The 14,575-nt window shown below is 40.1% G+C and overlaps 1 protein-coding gene across 19 annotated transcripts in view; it reads left to right on the top strand.

Annotated features, from left to right (window-relative positions):
- dab2ipa (DAB2 interacting protein a) overlaps window positions 1–14,575 on the top strand; it is a 116,173-nt gene that overhangs the window by 29,309 nt on the left and 72,289 nt on the right. For all 19 annotated transcript variants that reach the window (XR_008063797.1, XR_008063802.1, XR_008063807.1 and 16 more), the window contains one exon: window positions 4,609–4,712. Coding sequence is in view for 5 of the 19 variants with exons in the window: in XM_052461226.1 (XP_052317186.1) it covers window positions 4,609–4,712 (104 nt within the window). In the remaining 14 variants the exon portion in view is untranslated. The remainder of the gene's footprint in view (window positions 1–4,608; window positions 4,713–14,575) is intronic.

Raw genomic sequence — 14,575 nt, forward strand, 5'->3', positions numbered from 1 at the left:
AATCACATTGGCTACCGCATAGCCTATCTGCGACAAACTTGAAAAATTTGTATCAACTTGAGTCCGCAGAGATTCCTGTGCCAGTGAGCTCGGGACAGACACGGCTGTAGGCTATTTGTGCAAGGGATAAGAGCTCATCAGGTAGGCCAATTTTATGACGTTTCCACTGGATCAGAGCATGACATTTCTCTTTCATGCTGAGTGGTTATCGAAAGGGAGAGAGATGGAAATATTAGTAAAATACATTGACAAACTATTGTCATTCTCAATGGATCTAAAAACAGACTGTTTGCTTGCTGTTTTAGGTTAAGAAAAAATTACTTTGAGAAGCGCCACAGTGTTACGGTTTTCTTGTGTCGAAGGAGAGGCGGACCAAAACGCAGCGTGGTGATTATTCATGGTTCTTTAATAAAGAAACTATACATGAATAGACTAACTAAACCAAGAAATGCAGAAAAACCAAAACAGCCCTATCTGAGACAGAGACAGGAACAATCACCCACAAACCCCAACACCAAACAGGCTACCTAAATATGGTTCCCAATCAGAGACAATGACTAACACCTGCCTCTGATTGAGAACCATATCAGGCCAAACACAGAAACAGACAAACTAGACACACAACATAGAATGCCCACTCAGATCACACCCTGACCAAACAAAACATAGAAACATACAAAGCAAACTATGGTCAGGGTGTGACACACAGCTCATTAGTGGTGGTGCGTTAAGCCAATCATAAATACTATCAGATCCCCAGATGGGCACATTCATATGCCTACATTTACATGCAGGCCAAGGAGCCTATAGGCTTACTACTATGCGTAATCAGGTGCATGTCCTTACTCAACATTGACAGGAGCACTCCAAACAAGATACACTGACTAAATTGACAACTTGTCAATGGAATTAAATAAACTTGTTTCTCACAAGCATAGGTTGTGTGTTCTGCAAACAACATGTCCACTCTGACAATAAGAACGGTAAAATACTGTAATAATAATATATTCAAATCAAATTTTAGTCTCGGTAATTGAGGTAATATGTACATGTAGGTAGAGTTAAAATGACTATACATAAATAATAAACCAGAGAGTAGCAGAAGTGTAACAGAGGGGTCTGGGTAGACCTTTGATTAACTGTTCAGGAGTCTTATGGCCTGGGGGAAGAAGCTATTAAGCCTTTTGGACCTAGACTGGGCACTCCGCTACCGCTTGCCGTGCGGTAGCCTGAGAGAACAGTCTATGACTAGGGTGGGGGGAGTCTTTGACCATTTTTAGGGCCTTTCTCTGACACCTCCTGGTATAGAGGTCCTGGATGGAAGAAGCTTGGCCCCAGTGAGGTACTGAATGCATTAACAGAAATTAACGTAACCAAACAAACATTGTAGATTTGAAATGATAGGAATTAACAGTAAATGTACTACTGGTGATGTATGTAATGGGGAATTGATAGACACTAACAATCAAACACAAACAATTCACACAATGAAGTTATGAAACAAATTGATGGGAGAGAGTGCATTCTGGAGAGAGATGTGCATCTTAACCACATCCCCTTCTTCTTGAACAGCCATCCAGCGGCTTACGCAATGGATTAGTCTCGGCCCCATATATATTTCCTACTGCTCGACAAAAGATTATTGTTTGACCAACAGTCTATCAAATAAAACAATCGACCAGTCGACGAATTGGGGTCAGCCCTACAGTAAACAGCCCTGGTAATGTTTGTCTGATGATCTGTGCCTTTCGGCTTGCGCTCTGGACTGAACTAAAGGCTCATTTGTCATGTAGGAATTTACACACAGGTATAGGTTAGGCTATGGGGAAAGGGGACCCCTCTTTCCTAACCTAATAATGCTTACCCCTGGCTTTTACTTCGAATTAGTGGTGGGAAAACACATTTTTCCAATTTGGAGATGAAAAACTACAAGCTTCCTGCGTTGTTTCCTGCCTTGTTTACGATCTTTGAACTTGAGTCTGAGTGCTCTACTCAGAATTCCTTTGTATTCATATAAACACTTTGGATAATGGACTTTTTGTGCTTTGGAGAGAAAAGGTCATCTTTCTTGCATCACAGTGCTGTTGTGTGACACTCGCACTGAAACCTTTGGGATATAACTGCATTGTTTGGTTTATCCAATGCCCAAAATGTCTGAAGACGGAGCACATTATTGATTGTTAGTGTTAAAGGGATACTTCGGGATTTTGGCAATGAGGCCCTTTATCTACTTCCCCAGAGTCGGATGAACTCGTTGATACCATATTTATGTCTCTGTGTACAGTTATAAGGAAGTTGCTAACTAGCACTAGCGCAATTGCTAACTAGCATTACCCATAGACTTCCAGTCATTGTGCATCTGCTAGCATGCTAAAACTAAAATACTGAGGTTCATTCTTTTTACCACATGGTTATAAAAATGTATCTATACTAAGTCTAAACACTTTAAGATACTGCCTGTACTGAGCGGGATGGATTTGCAGGCGGAGGGTCCGTCATGGTCTGGGACGGTGTGTCACAGCATCATAGGACTGAGTTTGCTGTCGTTGCAGGCAATCTCAATGCTATGCATTACAGGGAAGACATTCTCCTCCCTCATGTGGTGCCCTTCCTGCAGGCTCATCCTGACATAACTCTCCAGCGTGACGGAGACTTGATTACACACAGGTGGATTGTATTTATCATCATTAGTCATTTAGGTCAACATTGGATCATTCAGAGATCCTCACTGAACTTCTGGAGAGAGTTTGCTGCACTGAAAGTAAATAATTTTGCACGCCCAATTCTTCAGTTTTTGATTTGTTAAAAAAGTTTGAAATATCCAATAAATGTCGTTTCACTTCATGATTGTGTCCCACTTGTTGTTGATTCATCACAAAAAAATACAGTTTTATATCTTTATGTTTGAAGCCTGAAATGTGGCAAAAGGTTGCAAAGTTCAAGGGGGCCGAATACTTTCGCAAGGCACTGTACCTCTGGCCCTTCTTTGGACACTGTGTTAACAAACCTCCAGACAAGCTTCAATGCCATACAACACTCCTTCCGTGGCCTCCAACTGCTCTTAAATGCAAGTAAAACTAAATGCATGCTCTTTAACCAATCGCTGCCGGCCCGCCCGTCACTACGCTGGACGGTTCTAACTTAGAATATGTGGACAACTACAAATACCTAGGTGTCTGGTTAGACTGTAAACTCTCCTTCCAGACTCACATTAAGCATCTCCAATCCAAAATTAAATCTAGAATATGCTTCCTATTTGGCAACAAAGCATCCTTCCCTCATGCGGCCAAATATACCCTCGTAAAACTGACTATCCTACTGATTCTTGACTTTGACGATGTCATTTACAAAATAGCCTCCAACACTCTACTCAGCAAATTGGATACAGTCTATCACCGTGCCATTCGTTTTGTCACCAAAGCCCCATATACTACCCACCACTGCGACCTGTATGCTCTCCAGCCAACGAGAGCATACAGGTCGCCAAACCCACTGGCTCCAGGTCATCTGTAAGTCTTTGCTAGGTAAAGCTCCCTTATCTCAGCTCACTAGTCACTATAGCAGCACGCGCTCCAGAATAAGGTAAAACATAACTTAGTCCGCAAATGTTAATGAGGGAAGTCCCTGTTTACATGTACAAGTATTTGTATTTAAAGAATAGAACTGACAGAAATGGTTGAAATTAGCCTAGTCTTGGGTAACAATACTTAACACGTGTATTTCAGGTACCTTCAATTCATTCAGAATTTAAAGAATTCGAAATAATGTGATTTATTTATTTGAACCAACATTTTAGTCTTGAAGAAATGTCAGCTAGTCAAGGCAGACTTATGGCGATGCCTTCTGAAAGCTAGCCAGCAGAGGATGCAACCAGAGGATATTCCTGGAGACAGCCAAATGCAAACTGTAAACTGTCTCCAGACCTCTACGCATCACTTTCTCATTTTGACAGCGTTCTCTTCCTGCTTGTTTGAAGTGATCTTGTCATGTTGATGTGCTTTCATATTATCTATTGGCCTTTCTGTGGTTGATGAGCTATGGTAGCTAGCTTAGCAAAACCCATTATTAGCCGAAATTGTTCTAAAAGCCAGAAGTTAAGTATTACACACTATCAGAATATTCTCATGTAATTGAATGCAGTGATTGTCTGTTTTCTCCTTCCTCCGTGAGAAAGTTTAAGGCGATAAATGAGGGAGCTCAGAGGTGCGCCTTCTTGTTGGAGCCTTATCTTTCCCACAGAGGCAGAAATAAGAGTGAAGCGTATCTCTCGGTGTATCAACTTAGAACAGATACCGACACAGAGAGAACAAGCATGGATTTCGTAGTCTGTCAGGGATGGCGGTTTTCCATGCGAACTCTGCTTCTACCTTTCTCTCATTACCTGTTTGTTTATGTAGAATGCAATGTGTAGCGCATCTCAAACTCATCTTTTAGGTGAAGCCAGAGCCAAGGGGTTGTCTACCTTTTTCATTTTAAGATTGTTCCTCCTTTCTGAAGATCATATGTACATTGTTTGGGATTATAATAGAACCGCAAACGTCTACCTTTTGGAATTTGATTGAATTGTGCCGCAATGACTTATATGCAAATTCCTCTCCCCCTCCCCAGAGCTCCCTCCTGAGAGGGTGGGTCGCAGGCGCAGCATGCCGGGCAGCGCTCTGGACAAAAGCCCCTCCATGGAGCCGGCCACCTCTACCCCATTCAAAGTCACGGTGAGCATTCAACAGTACACCTACTCTACTGCTCCCTCTCTCTAGTCCCCCCCTCCCATCTCGAGCTCTCTTCCCATCCCCCCTCTCAAATTGTTTTATTGCAATGAAATACAATTGTACATGGATGATAGTTACACTGTATTACTTGTAAATTACTGTATATACAATGTAACTCTTCAGGGAATTAATGGTCATGGGATGTCCCTCAGACTATGGCAACCATATACATATCTGGCAGTAATATTTGTGGTTCTCCCTCACCCAGAATAATTCCTGCATTATGTCATTAGTAAATGCACAGAATTTGGGAATTGATTGAGATATTTTCTAGAAAAAATCTTCTCTTATTTAGGAATATTTCACACAGTAGATCAAAAAGTGTCTCTACCTCCCCTGTCGTGCAGTGACCACATAGACACTCCTCTTTGAGTAGCCATGTGTTTTTGTCTGTCCCTTTTTCTATAGCCAATTTGTGGTCACTGAGCCTGTATTTGGTCAGGATCCGTCTCTGTTTTGTATCTCTGAGAGTAGAGATATTCTGCCAATTTGTATGTTCTTTTGAGGGCCAAATTTAGTTTATTCAGTGTTTTTGTTTCATTTTCCCAATTTGTCAAATAGGTTTTCATTTATGTAACAATTTGATTGATTTCCTTGTGTGTTTAAATTATAGGGTTATAGGTTTTTTTAACAGCTGACATAGGGGACACTTTTCAAGTGAGGCTTTTCAAGTAAGGCTGTTAATTTCAAAATGTTAGTGTCCTTTTCTTTATATTTACAATTAAAGAGAATCATTCAAGTTCCACTCTGCATTGATTATTTGTAAATCTCTTTTGGATATTTAGGATCATTCTGCAGAATTCTGTGTGTCGATTTTCTATTGGGTTTTTACCAATGCCTATAATCGTAATTACAGGTTGGACCCCAAACCGTGCTTCCATATACTGGAATTGGTGAAATTACACTACTGAATATTTTGCCCCAGATTTGGATAGGAATATTTATTTTAGAGAATTGTAATTTTATGGACTAAAATACTTCACAGGGTTTTTCTTTTAGTGCATTCACTGCCAGACCAAATACACCACAGGCACTGATTTTTTTGTCCCTGTTAGTTGTACCTGGGACTACATTTGAATGAGTGTCTGCTGCTCTGATTCCTGGCCTTCTTCTGGAAAATCAGAACTTTGGTTTTCTGAAAGTTATTGTTGATTGCCCCACTGATGCTGTATTCTCAAAGAATGTTAAGTTGTTCCTGTAGACCTTGCTCTGTTAGTGACAGTAGGACAATGTCACCTGTGTAGAGCAGGAATTTGACCTCCTCATCCTTGAGGGTGAGTCCAGGGGCTGCAGATCGGTCCAACAACACTGCTAGTTCATTGATGTAGACGTTGAACAGGGTTGGACTTAAACTGCACCATTGTCCCAACCCTCGCCCTTGAGCAAAAAAATGTTATTTTATTGTTCAGTTTAATGCTACATGTGTTTCAGTAACTACATTTTATGATGTATACTTTACCCCCAATGCCGCTTTGGAGGGTTTTGTAATATAATCCATAATTCCATATTGAATCAAAAGCATTCTTAAAATCAACAAATGTGCAAATATTTTTCCTCTGCATTTCTGATGTACTTGTTGGTTTATTAGTGTGTAATGTTTGTATGTGGTCTGTTCTGAGTTTGGGTAGAAATACTTTTTTTTGTTGCTGTGAGCAAGGTCTGTATTCAGAATACAGCAGAACAGTTTCCCTATGTTACTTGTGAAACATATTCTCCTATAGTTATTAGGGTCTAATTTGTCAAATTGTTATGTATGGGGGTTATGAGTCCCTGGTTCCAAATATCAGGGAAGCAGCCACACTTCAAAACCAGGTTGAATCATTTAATAAGGTTTCCTGCAACTCAGGAGTAATGTGTTTAAGCATTTAATTCCTGATGCTGCCTTTCCAGGTTTTGTATTTGGGGTTTAAAGTAATGTCTTCTGATGGTATTATTCCATAGACTTTCAAAGTGATCTATCCAAATGTTGCCGTTTATTTATCCTTTTTTCATGTAGATCATTCCATTTCTCCCAGAACGGGTTTCCATCAATGAAGTCTTCATTCTCTTTTAGAGTGTTTTCAAAATGCTTCCGTTTCTTCCATCTTAGGTTTTGTTTGTATTCTTTCAATGTATCAAATCAAAACAATTTAATTTGTCACATACATCTGAATACAACAGGTGTAGGTAGACCTTACTACCTTACTACAAATGCTTACTTACAAACCCTTAACCAACAATGGCGTTTTAAGAAAATAAGAGTTAAGCAAATATTTACAAAATAAGCTAAAGTAACAATAGGGCTATGTACAGGGGGTACCAGTACCAAATCAATGTGCGGGGATACAGGTTAGTCGAGGTAATTGAGGTAATATGTACATGCTGGGGTGGCAGCGTAGCCTAGTGGTTAGAGCGTTGGACTAGTAACCGGAAGGTTGTGAGTTCAAACCCCCGAGCTGACAAGGTACAAATCTGTCGTTCTGCCCTTGAACAGGCAGTTAACCCACTGTTCCCAGGCTGTCATTGAAAATCTGTTCTTAACTGACTTGCCTGGTTAAATAAAGGTAAAATTTAAAAATAAAAAAAAATACAGGATTTTACGATATAACGGTATTGCTGCACATACCGGTTTTGGTTTTTACTTCTATAACGGTATTGGAATGGTTAAATGTGATACGCTATGTATAAAGTCAATTTGTATAGTTTACTTTACCGTTCTCTCTCCATTCTGTTTTCCACACAAACCTAGCCCCGCCCCCTGTCTCTCAAGGAGTGAATTTGTTGTTCCTCTACCACGAGTCACTTGCGTTCAGTTTCTGCATGGTAAATGCTGCAGATGAAACAATGTTGATGAAAATTAATGCTGTTTTCACTTTGCTTCTTAATATACATCCACTGGACTTCTACAATTACGCTTAGTTCATGTTTCTTACATCTGCAAACAGCTAGTTTGTCTTTTCTTAGTAAGTTGGGCCTAAATCTTGTTAGCTGCTATTGCTAATTGCTAGCTAGCTAATAAATCTACTGAGTCAGAGCAAACATAACTAACTATACAGCCTGATAATACTAGTGATGGTGTACACCTGCATGTTTGTTGTGCAACAGTACCTTCTAAATCAGAGGACAACGCAAGGCAAGAATGTTAGCTACATGAAGTAGCTAAAAGAGAAACAAAGATTATAGGGTCCCCTAGGAAACACTTGACAACACTTTGGTTCCTACCCTGTCACAATAACTCCTCCCTGGCATTTGTTGTCATGTCAAACACTGTATTCAAAGTGCCCACTATTATATTCAAACTATAGAATTGTTATGGTCATTCTATATCCATGATTCCAACAGTTCATCTAAAGTGTTTTGCTCTAAATCACAAGTCAAATCGCAGTTGCAACATTTGGTCAAAATGTAGGTCTAGATTGTTTGCCCATATCATGCCGCCCTCCGTGACAGTGTGGAAATTATCTCAAATGAGTGCAAGAAATTTAGAAATGGATGAAAATGCTGACTTTTTTGGTGGGGTTGAATTGAACAGTATAAAACAATCAGAATAGAGGAAGACCCATAGAAATCACTATAAATATATGTTTTGCCACCACCATCTGAGCGCAAATTTAAATGTTGTGAAAATTCTGTGCAACTTCCAGCATGCATTTCCTGTGAACACTGAGGCTGTACCCGCTTTAAGCTAAAGTTTTTTTTAAGTGGCCAAGTAGGCTACTGTGGCTATTTGCTTATAATGACGATCTACCAGAGTGGCCTACCATCAATAACAATGGAGAAAATGCATCCTATAACATTTTAACATGTAAATGCTGTTCTATTATTCAGCCTACAGGAACAGCTAATATGTGGTGTTCAATGTCCTATCCTACCGATCCTTGACTTCGGCGATGTCGTTTACAAAATAGCCTCCAACACTCTACTCAGCAAATTGGATGCAGTCTATCACAGTGCCATGCGTTTTGTCACCAAAGCCCCATATACTACCCACCACAGCGACTGGTATGCTCTCGTTGGCTGGCCCTCGCTTCATATTCATTGCCAAATCCACTGGCTCCAGGTCATCTATAGGTAAAGCCCCGCCAGCTCACTGGTCACCATAGCAGCACCCACCCGTAGCACGGGCTCAATCAGGTATATTTCACTGGTCGCCCCCAAAGCCAATTCCTCCTTTGGCTGCCATTCCTTCCTGTTCTCTGATGCCAATGACAAGAACGAATTGCAAAAATCACTGAAGCTGGAGACTCATATCTCCCTCACTAACTTTAAGCACCAGCTGTCCGAGCAGCTCACAGATCACTGCACCTGTACATAGGCAATCTGTAAATAGCCCATCTAACTACCTCTTCTCCATACTGTTATTTATTTTGTTGCTCATTTGCACCCCCGTATCTCTACTTGCACATTTGTCTTCTGCACATCTATCACTCCAGTGTTTAATTGCTAAATTGTAATTATTTTGCCACTATGGCCTATTTATTGCCTTACCTCCCTTATCTTACCTCATTTGCACACACTGTATATAGACTTCGCTATTGTGGTATTGACTGTATGTTTGTTTATTCCATGTGTAACTAACTGTGTTGTTTGTGTCCCTTTGCTTTGTCTTGGCCAGGTCGCAGTTGTAAATGAGAACTTGTTCTCAACTGCCCTACCTGGTTAAATAAAGGTGAAATAATAAATAAATAAACATGTTAGCCTACATTCAATGGGACTTTTGGTGAAAAAAAGATGCTTGGCTTGACATTAACCTGTTTATCCACTTGTCCTTCAGACAAGGAGGTGACTGAAAATGTTGTTGTGTTTGTTAAAATGCATAATTATTACCATACTAATTATTACAGAGAATCAGTCAAATTATACTACCCTCTGCCTATTGTTTACTTAGCTTATTCAAGCCTGTCTCAAATTACAACATTGCCCCTTTCTAAGACAAAAAACAAGCTCTTTACCTGACTCTTTTCAAAGAGGTCTAGAAATATACATGTTTTGTACTCTTTTAAGGAAGCAATCACTCCCCTATTGCTGACTACAAAAGATCTATAACTGGGCTAATAACTCACTAACTAGCAAAGGATATGAACAAAATGTGCACACGTGGCTACATGCAGCTCTTGCTTTGATCTCAAAACAAATGCATCTACTCACAAAAGCTCATGCTGTAAACACAGTCCAGTTCAATGTAAATGGCACAGATCCATATATGACAATTGTCTATTTGCATACAGGCCTACTGCAGCTCTAATGGTTTATGCCACGCTGCTCTGTGTAGAGTACGGGCGTGTCAAAGCAATTGACATTAGATGCAATACAACAAAATCTCTTGCATAGTTTTTGTTTCGGTATCTTACATTGAAAATGACTAATATTGTGTTTATTTCGATCACAATTGCCACAGTAAAGGGAAAAGTTGATAGTGTTAACAGGGAAAACTCTAGAACAGGGGTCACCAACCTTCTTTGAGTCAAAATGCAAGCTGAGATTTACTGCTCAGATGTTTAGAAAATGCATTACTTAAGAAGAGAAAAAAACATGACTTAAAAGTAAGCCTTGCATTGTTGTTTGGGCCATTTACAAAAAAAATATATTTCAAAATATATGATCACACCGGCAATAGAACCATTGTTGTATTACTTCTGAAATGCAGATGAGTGGGCATACATTTGAAATAATTTGGTTTTTATTTGTATTTTATTGGGCTGATGGTGCCTGCATCTGATGGTCAGTCTCAGTGGAGGGAGAGAGCAGCAGACTGAGGGTCCGCCTCTCAGCATCCCTCCACTCTCTCTTTCTTCTACTGACACTGACCAAAAAGGGAGGTCGTCTTCCAGCTGATGGTGAAACTCGAGTCGCACTGCATTATTTCTGCCTCATGCACACATTTATATTGTTACTCCTATGAACAGAGAGAGTGAAATATGCCTCGATATTAACGACTATAGATCAGGCAGAGGCCCACCTGCTTTGCATGTTATTTTGGCATTAATATGAGTCACATATCAGTTTGCTGACAATGTATATATATATAACTGCAAGCATCTCACAACAATCACTATTTTGCTTTCCCTGCCTGCTATTCAGTGGAGAGGGGTGTGGCCCTAGTCTGGGTTTAAGGATTTAAAAAGTCTGTCTGAAAGGGTCTCAAAACATGTCTGCATGTGATGCATAATTCTCAACGCCGTTAAACTGGGATTCCTGGGGAGATCAAACGTTGTGGCTCAGCTAGATATATAGACGAGCCATCGACATTCACAACCAACAGAGGAGAATAGGTATGTGGTTGCCAAAATTATAGCATGCATTAAATTGTCTGGCAACTGTGAGACAGCACTGCAGAGCCATGACGAGTCAGCCGACTCCTTGAACACAGGCGTTTTCAATTGTATTTTTGAGGCCATGCGTGATGGAGATTACAGGGTACAAAAGAGCACTATTACTATCTGTTATTTACAGGAGACGTCAGTGGTCTCGTCGGCCTGTACAGATGCAAAAAGAATCTCCGACACCTTCTTAGCTATAGCTTCTCTGTACACTTCATACATACAATCCAAAACGTTGTTTTAGATCATGCTTGATGTACCCTTAAATTGGTTGTTCTTCAAAATGCTGCGTTACTTGTTACCAGACAACAGTGTGTGTGAGAAGTTTCTGTAGAGGTGAAGGACGACTGGTGTTGGCCTCTCCAACGCATCAAACAAGTCCTACCGGCACTGAATGTCAAGAAGTTGGCTGCACAAACCTACGACAGGGCAGCGGTGATGAGTGGTAATGTACGTGGTGTCCAAACACTACTGAAGGATTCCTTTTTCAGAACTCCAGTGTGCTACCAAGCTATGACCTGTGGGCAACCAGGAGAAGTTGGAAAGGGAGCTGTTTACTGTCTACCAGCATCCTGAGCTGCACACTGGAAAGACAGCACATTCTTTATTGAAATCACTCTACGAGAGCAACCTGTAGGAGGCCTTGTCTGACACGGTCTCTCTTCTCAAAATCATCATCACCACTCCGATGACAACTGCCAAGTCGGAGAGAAACTTTTCCACCCTTAAATGATAAAAAATTTCATACGCAACTCCATGGGCCAGAAAAGGTTAAACGCATTGGCCATACTGTCAATCCAATTTGACTTCATACAGAGAATGCCAGACTTTGATGACAAAGTAATTGAGAAGTTTTCCCACAAGAAGGACCACCGTGCCAACTTTATGTTCAAGTGAGCACAGCACAACAATGGTGAGTCCATAAATATGTCCAGTATGCTGCTGCATAAGTGATGACATATGCCAGGGAGATATGTATACTGTAGCTAAGAAAGTAATACTTTCCCCCCCTTAGAACTTAGGTTACTGTTCTGACATGCTGGTGCACATGTAGCCTATAGCCTGTTTTAGGGAAATCTCATCTTAGAATATTGTAACAGCTTTCATTTGTCTGCTTACGTTCCCCCATTTGTAACAGCTTTCATTGCCTGCCTACATTCCCCCATTGTAAGAGCTTTCAATGTCTGCATATTTGCCCCTACTGTTCGGACTTGGTGTACAGGGAGAATTCTGTAACAACTGCCCATATTCTGAATGATGTCGCTGTCCATTTCAAAAGTACTGAACGAATAGGCATATAGCCTACTGTTCAGACTTGATTGTACACATCTAGCCTATAGCCAGTTTTAGCGAAATCTAATCAGCGAATATTATAACAGCTTTCATTGCCGGCTTCCAGCCCCCATTGTAAGAGCTTTCATTGTCTGCTTATGTGCCCACGTTAATTTAGCCTACTGTTCGGATTCGGTGTACAGGGAGAATACTGTAAGAACGGCCCATGTTCTGAATTATGTCGCTGTGCTAAACAAATAGGCGGCATATAGGCTACATCCACCTCAGCTTGCTCATGTCTTTATCGAAATTACGGATTTCCTCTAAACCACTTATCGTCATATATGCCATAGTTTGTATATCTGCATTGTAATATTGCTTATATAGATCTATCTTATTAATAATTTTAGGCAATGTTAGAATTATGCATTTCATTGTTTTTCTTACTTTGTGTGTTTATAATTACCTCTGGTGCTTTTCTCGACAAGGAGGGTGTTAAGTTACAGACCAAACAACATTAGATTAAAATATCCCCTCCTAGTAACCAATTTATGCCTTTGACAGTCTCTTCCCATTCAAATATTTTTGTTCAACAAAAAGTTCAGTAAATAGACCCATGTAATTACAGTTCATATTGCGAGCGTTGTTTTGTTTGCTCAATGCGGCTGTCAGTGGGTCTGTATATTGTCTATAGAAGTGGATCTTCGTGATTGTATTGTCCTCCCTTTTTAGACCACATAGGCCTAATAAAATACTTCAAATGGTAGGCTAACCACTGACTCTGGGTCTCTCGCTCTCTCTTTCTCTCTCTGTGGTGACTTAAAGAAGAGTAAAGTTAAGGCCTCAACATCTTGCTGAATTTATCTGAATTAATATCTAAATTAATTTCTGTCGTTGTCCAATTTGAAAGTGCTGAACGAATAGGCCGACCTCATCGCAGCTCATTTGCTTGCACTTGTTTATACTTAAGAGCTAAATGTTAAATATATAAGCATAAACATTGTGAATTTACTGAACATAAATGTAATAATGTTTGTGTATGGTTCAAATTAGAGGTCGGCCGATTATGTTTTTTCAACACCGGTACCGATTATTGGAGGACAAAAAAAAAGCCGATACCAATTAATCGGACGATTTTAAAATAAAATAAAACAAATGTATACAGTGGGGAGAACAAGTATTTGATACACTGCAGATTTTGCAGGTTTTCCTACTTACAAAGCAATTTTAATTACAGACCTCTACATGCTTTGTAAGTAGGATTACTTAAAAATCATACAATGTGATTTTCTGGATTTTTGTTTTCGATTCCGTCTCTCACAGTTGAAGTGTACCTATGATAAAAAATGACAGACCTCTGACCTGTGACAGACCCATGATTTGTAAGTGGGAAAACCTGCAAAATCGGCAGTATATCAAATACTTGTTCTCCCCACTGTAATATATATATATATACATATATATATATATATATATATATATATATACACACACACACACACACAGTGGGGCAAAAAAGTATTTAGTCAGCCACCAATTGTGCAAGTTCTCCCACTTAAAAAGATGACAGAGGCCTGTAATTTTCATCATAGGTACACATCAACTATGACAGACAAAAAAAAAATCCAGAAAATCACATTGTAGGATTTTTTATGAATTTATTTGCAAATTATGGTGGAAAATAAGTATTTGGTCAATAACAAAAGTTTATCTCAATACTTTGTTATATACCCTTTGTTGGCAATGACAGAGGTCAAACGTTTTCTGTAAGTCTTCACAAGGTTTTCACACACTGTTGCTGGTATTTTGGCCCATTCCTCCATGCAGATCTCCTCTAGAGCAGTGATGTTTTGGGGCTGTTGCTGGGCAACACGGACTTTCAACTCCCTCCAAAGATTTTCTATGAGGTTGAGATCTGGAGACTGGCTCGGCCACTCCAGGACCTTGAAATGCTTCTTACGAAGCCACTCCTTTGTTGCCCGGGCGGTGTGTTTGGGATCATTGTCATGCTGAAAGACCCAGCCACGTTTCATCTTCAATGCCCTTGCAGATGGAAGGAGGTTTTCACTCAAAATCTCACGATACATGGCCCCATTCATTCTTTCCTTTACACGGATCAGTCGTCCTGGTCCCTTTGCAGAAAAACAGCCCCAAAGCATGATGTTTCCACCCCCATGCTTCACAGTAGGTATGGTGTTCTTTGGATGCAACTCAGCATTCTTTGTCTTCCAAACA

Source organism: Oncorhynchus keta, chromosome 14 (assembly GCF_023373465.1).
Source record: "Oncorhynchus keta strain PuntledgeMale-10-30-2019 chromosome 14, Oket_V2, whole genome shotgun sequence".
NCBI lineage: Eukaryota > Metazoa > Chordata > Actinopteri > Salmoniformes > Salmonidae > Oncorhynchus > Oncorhynchus keta.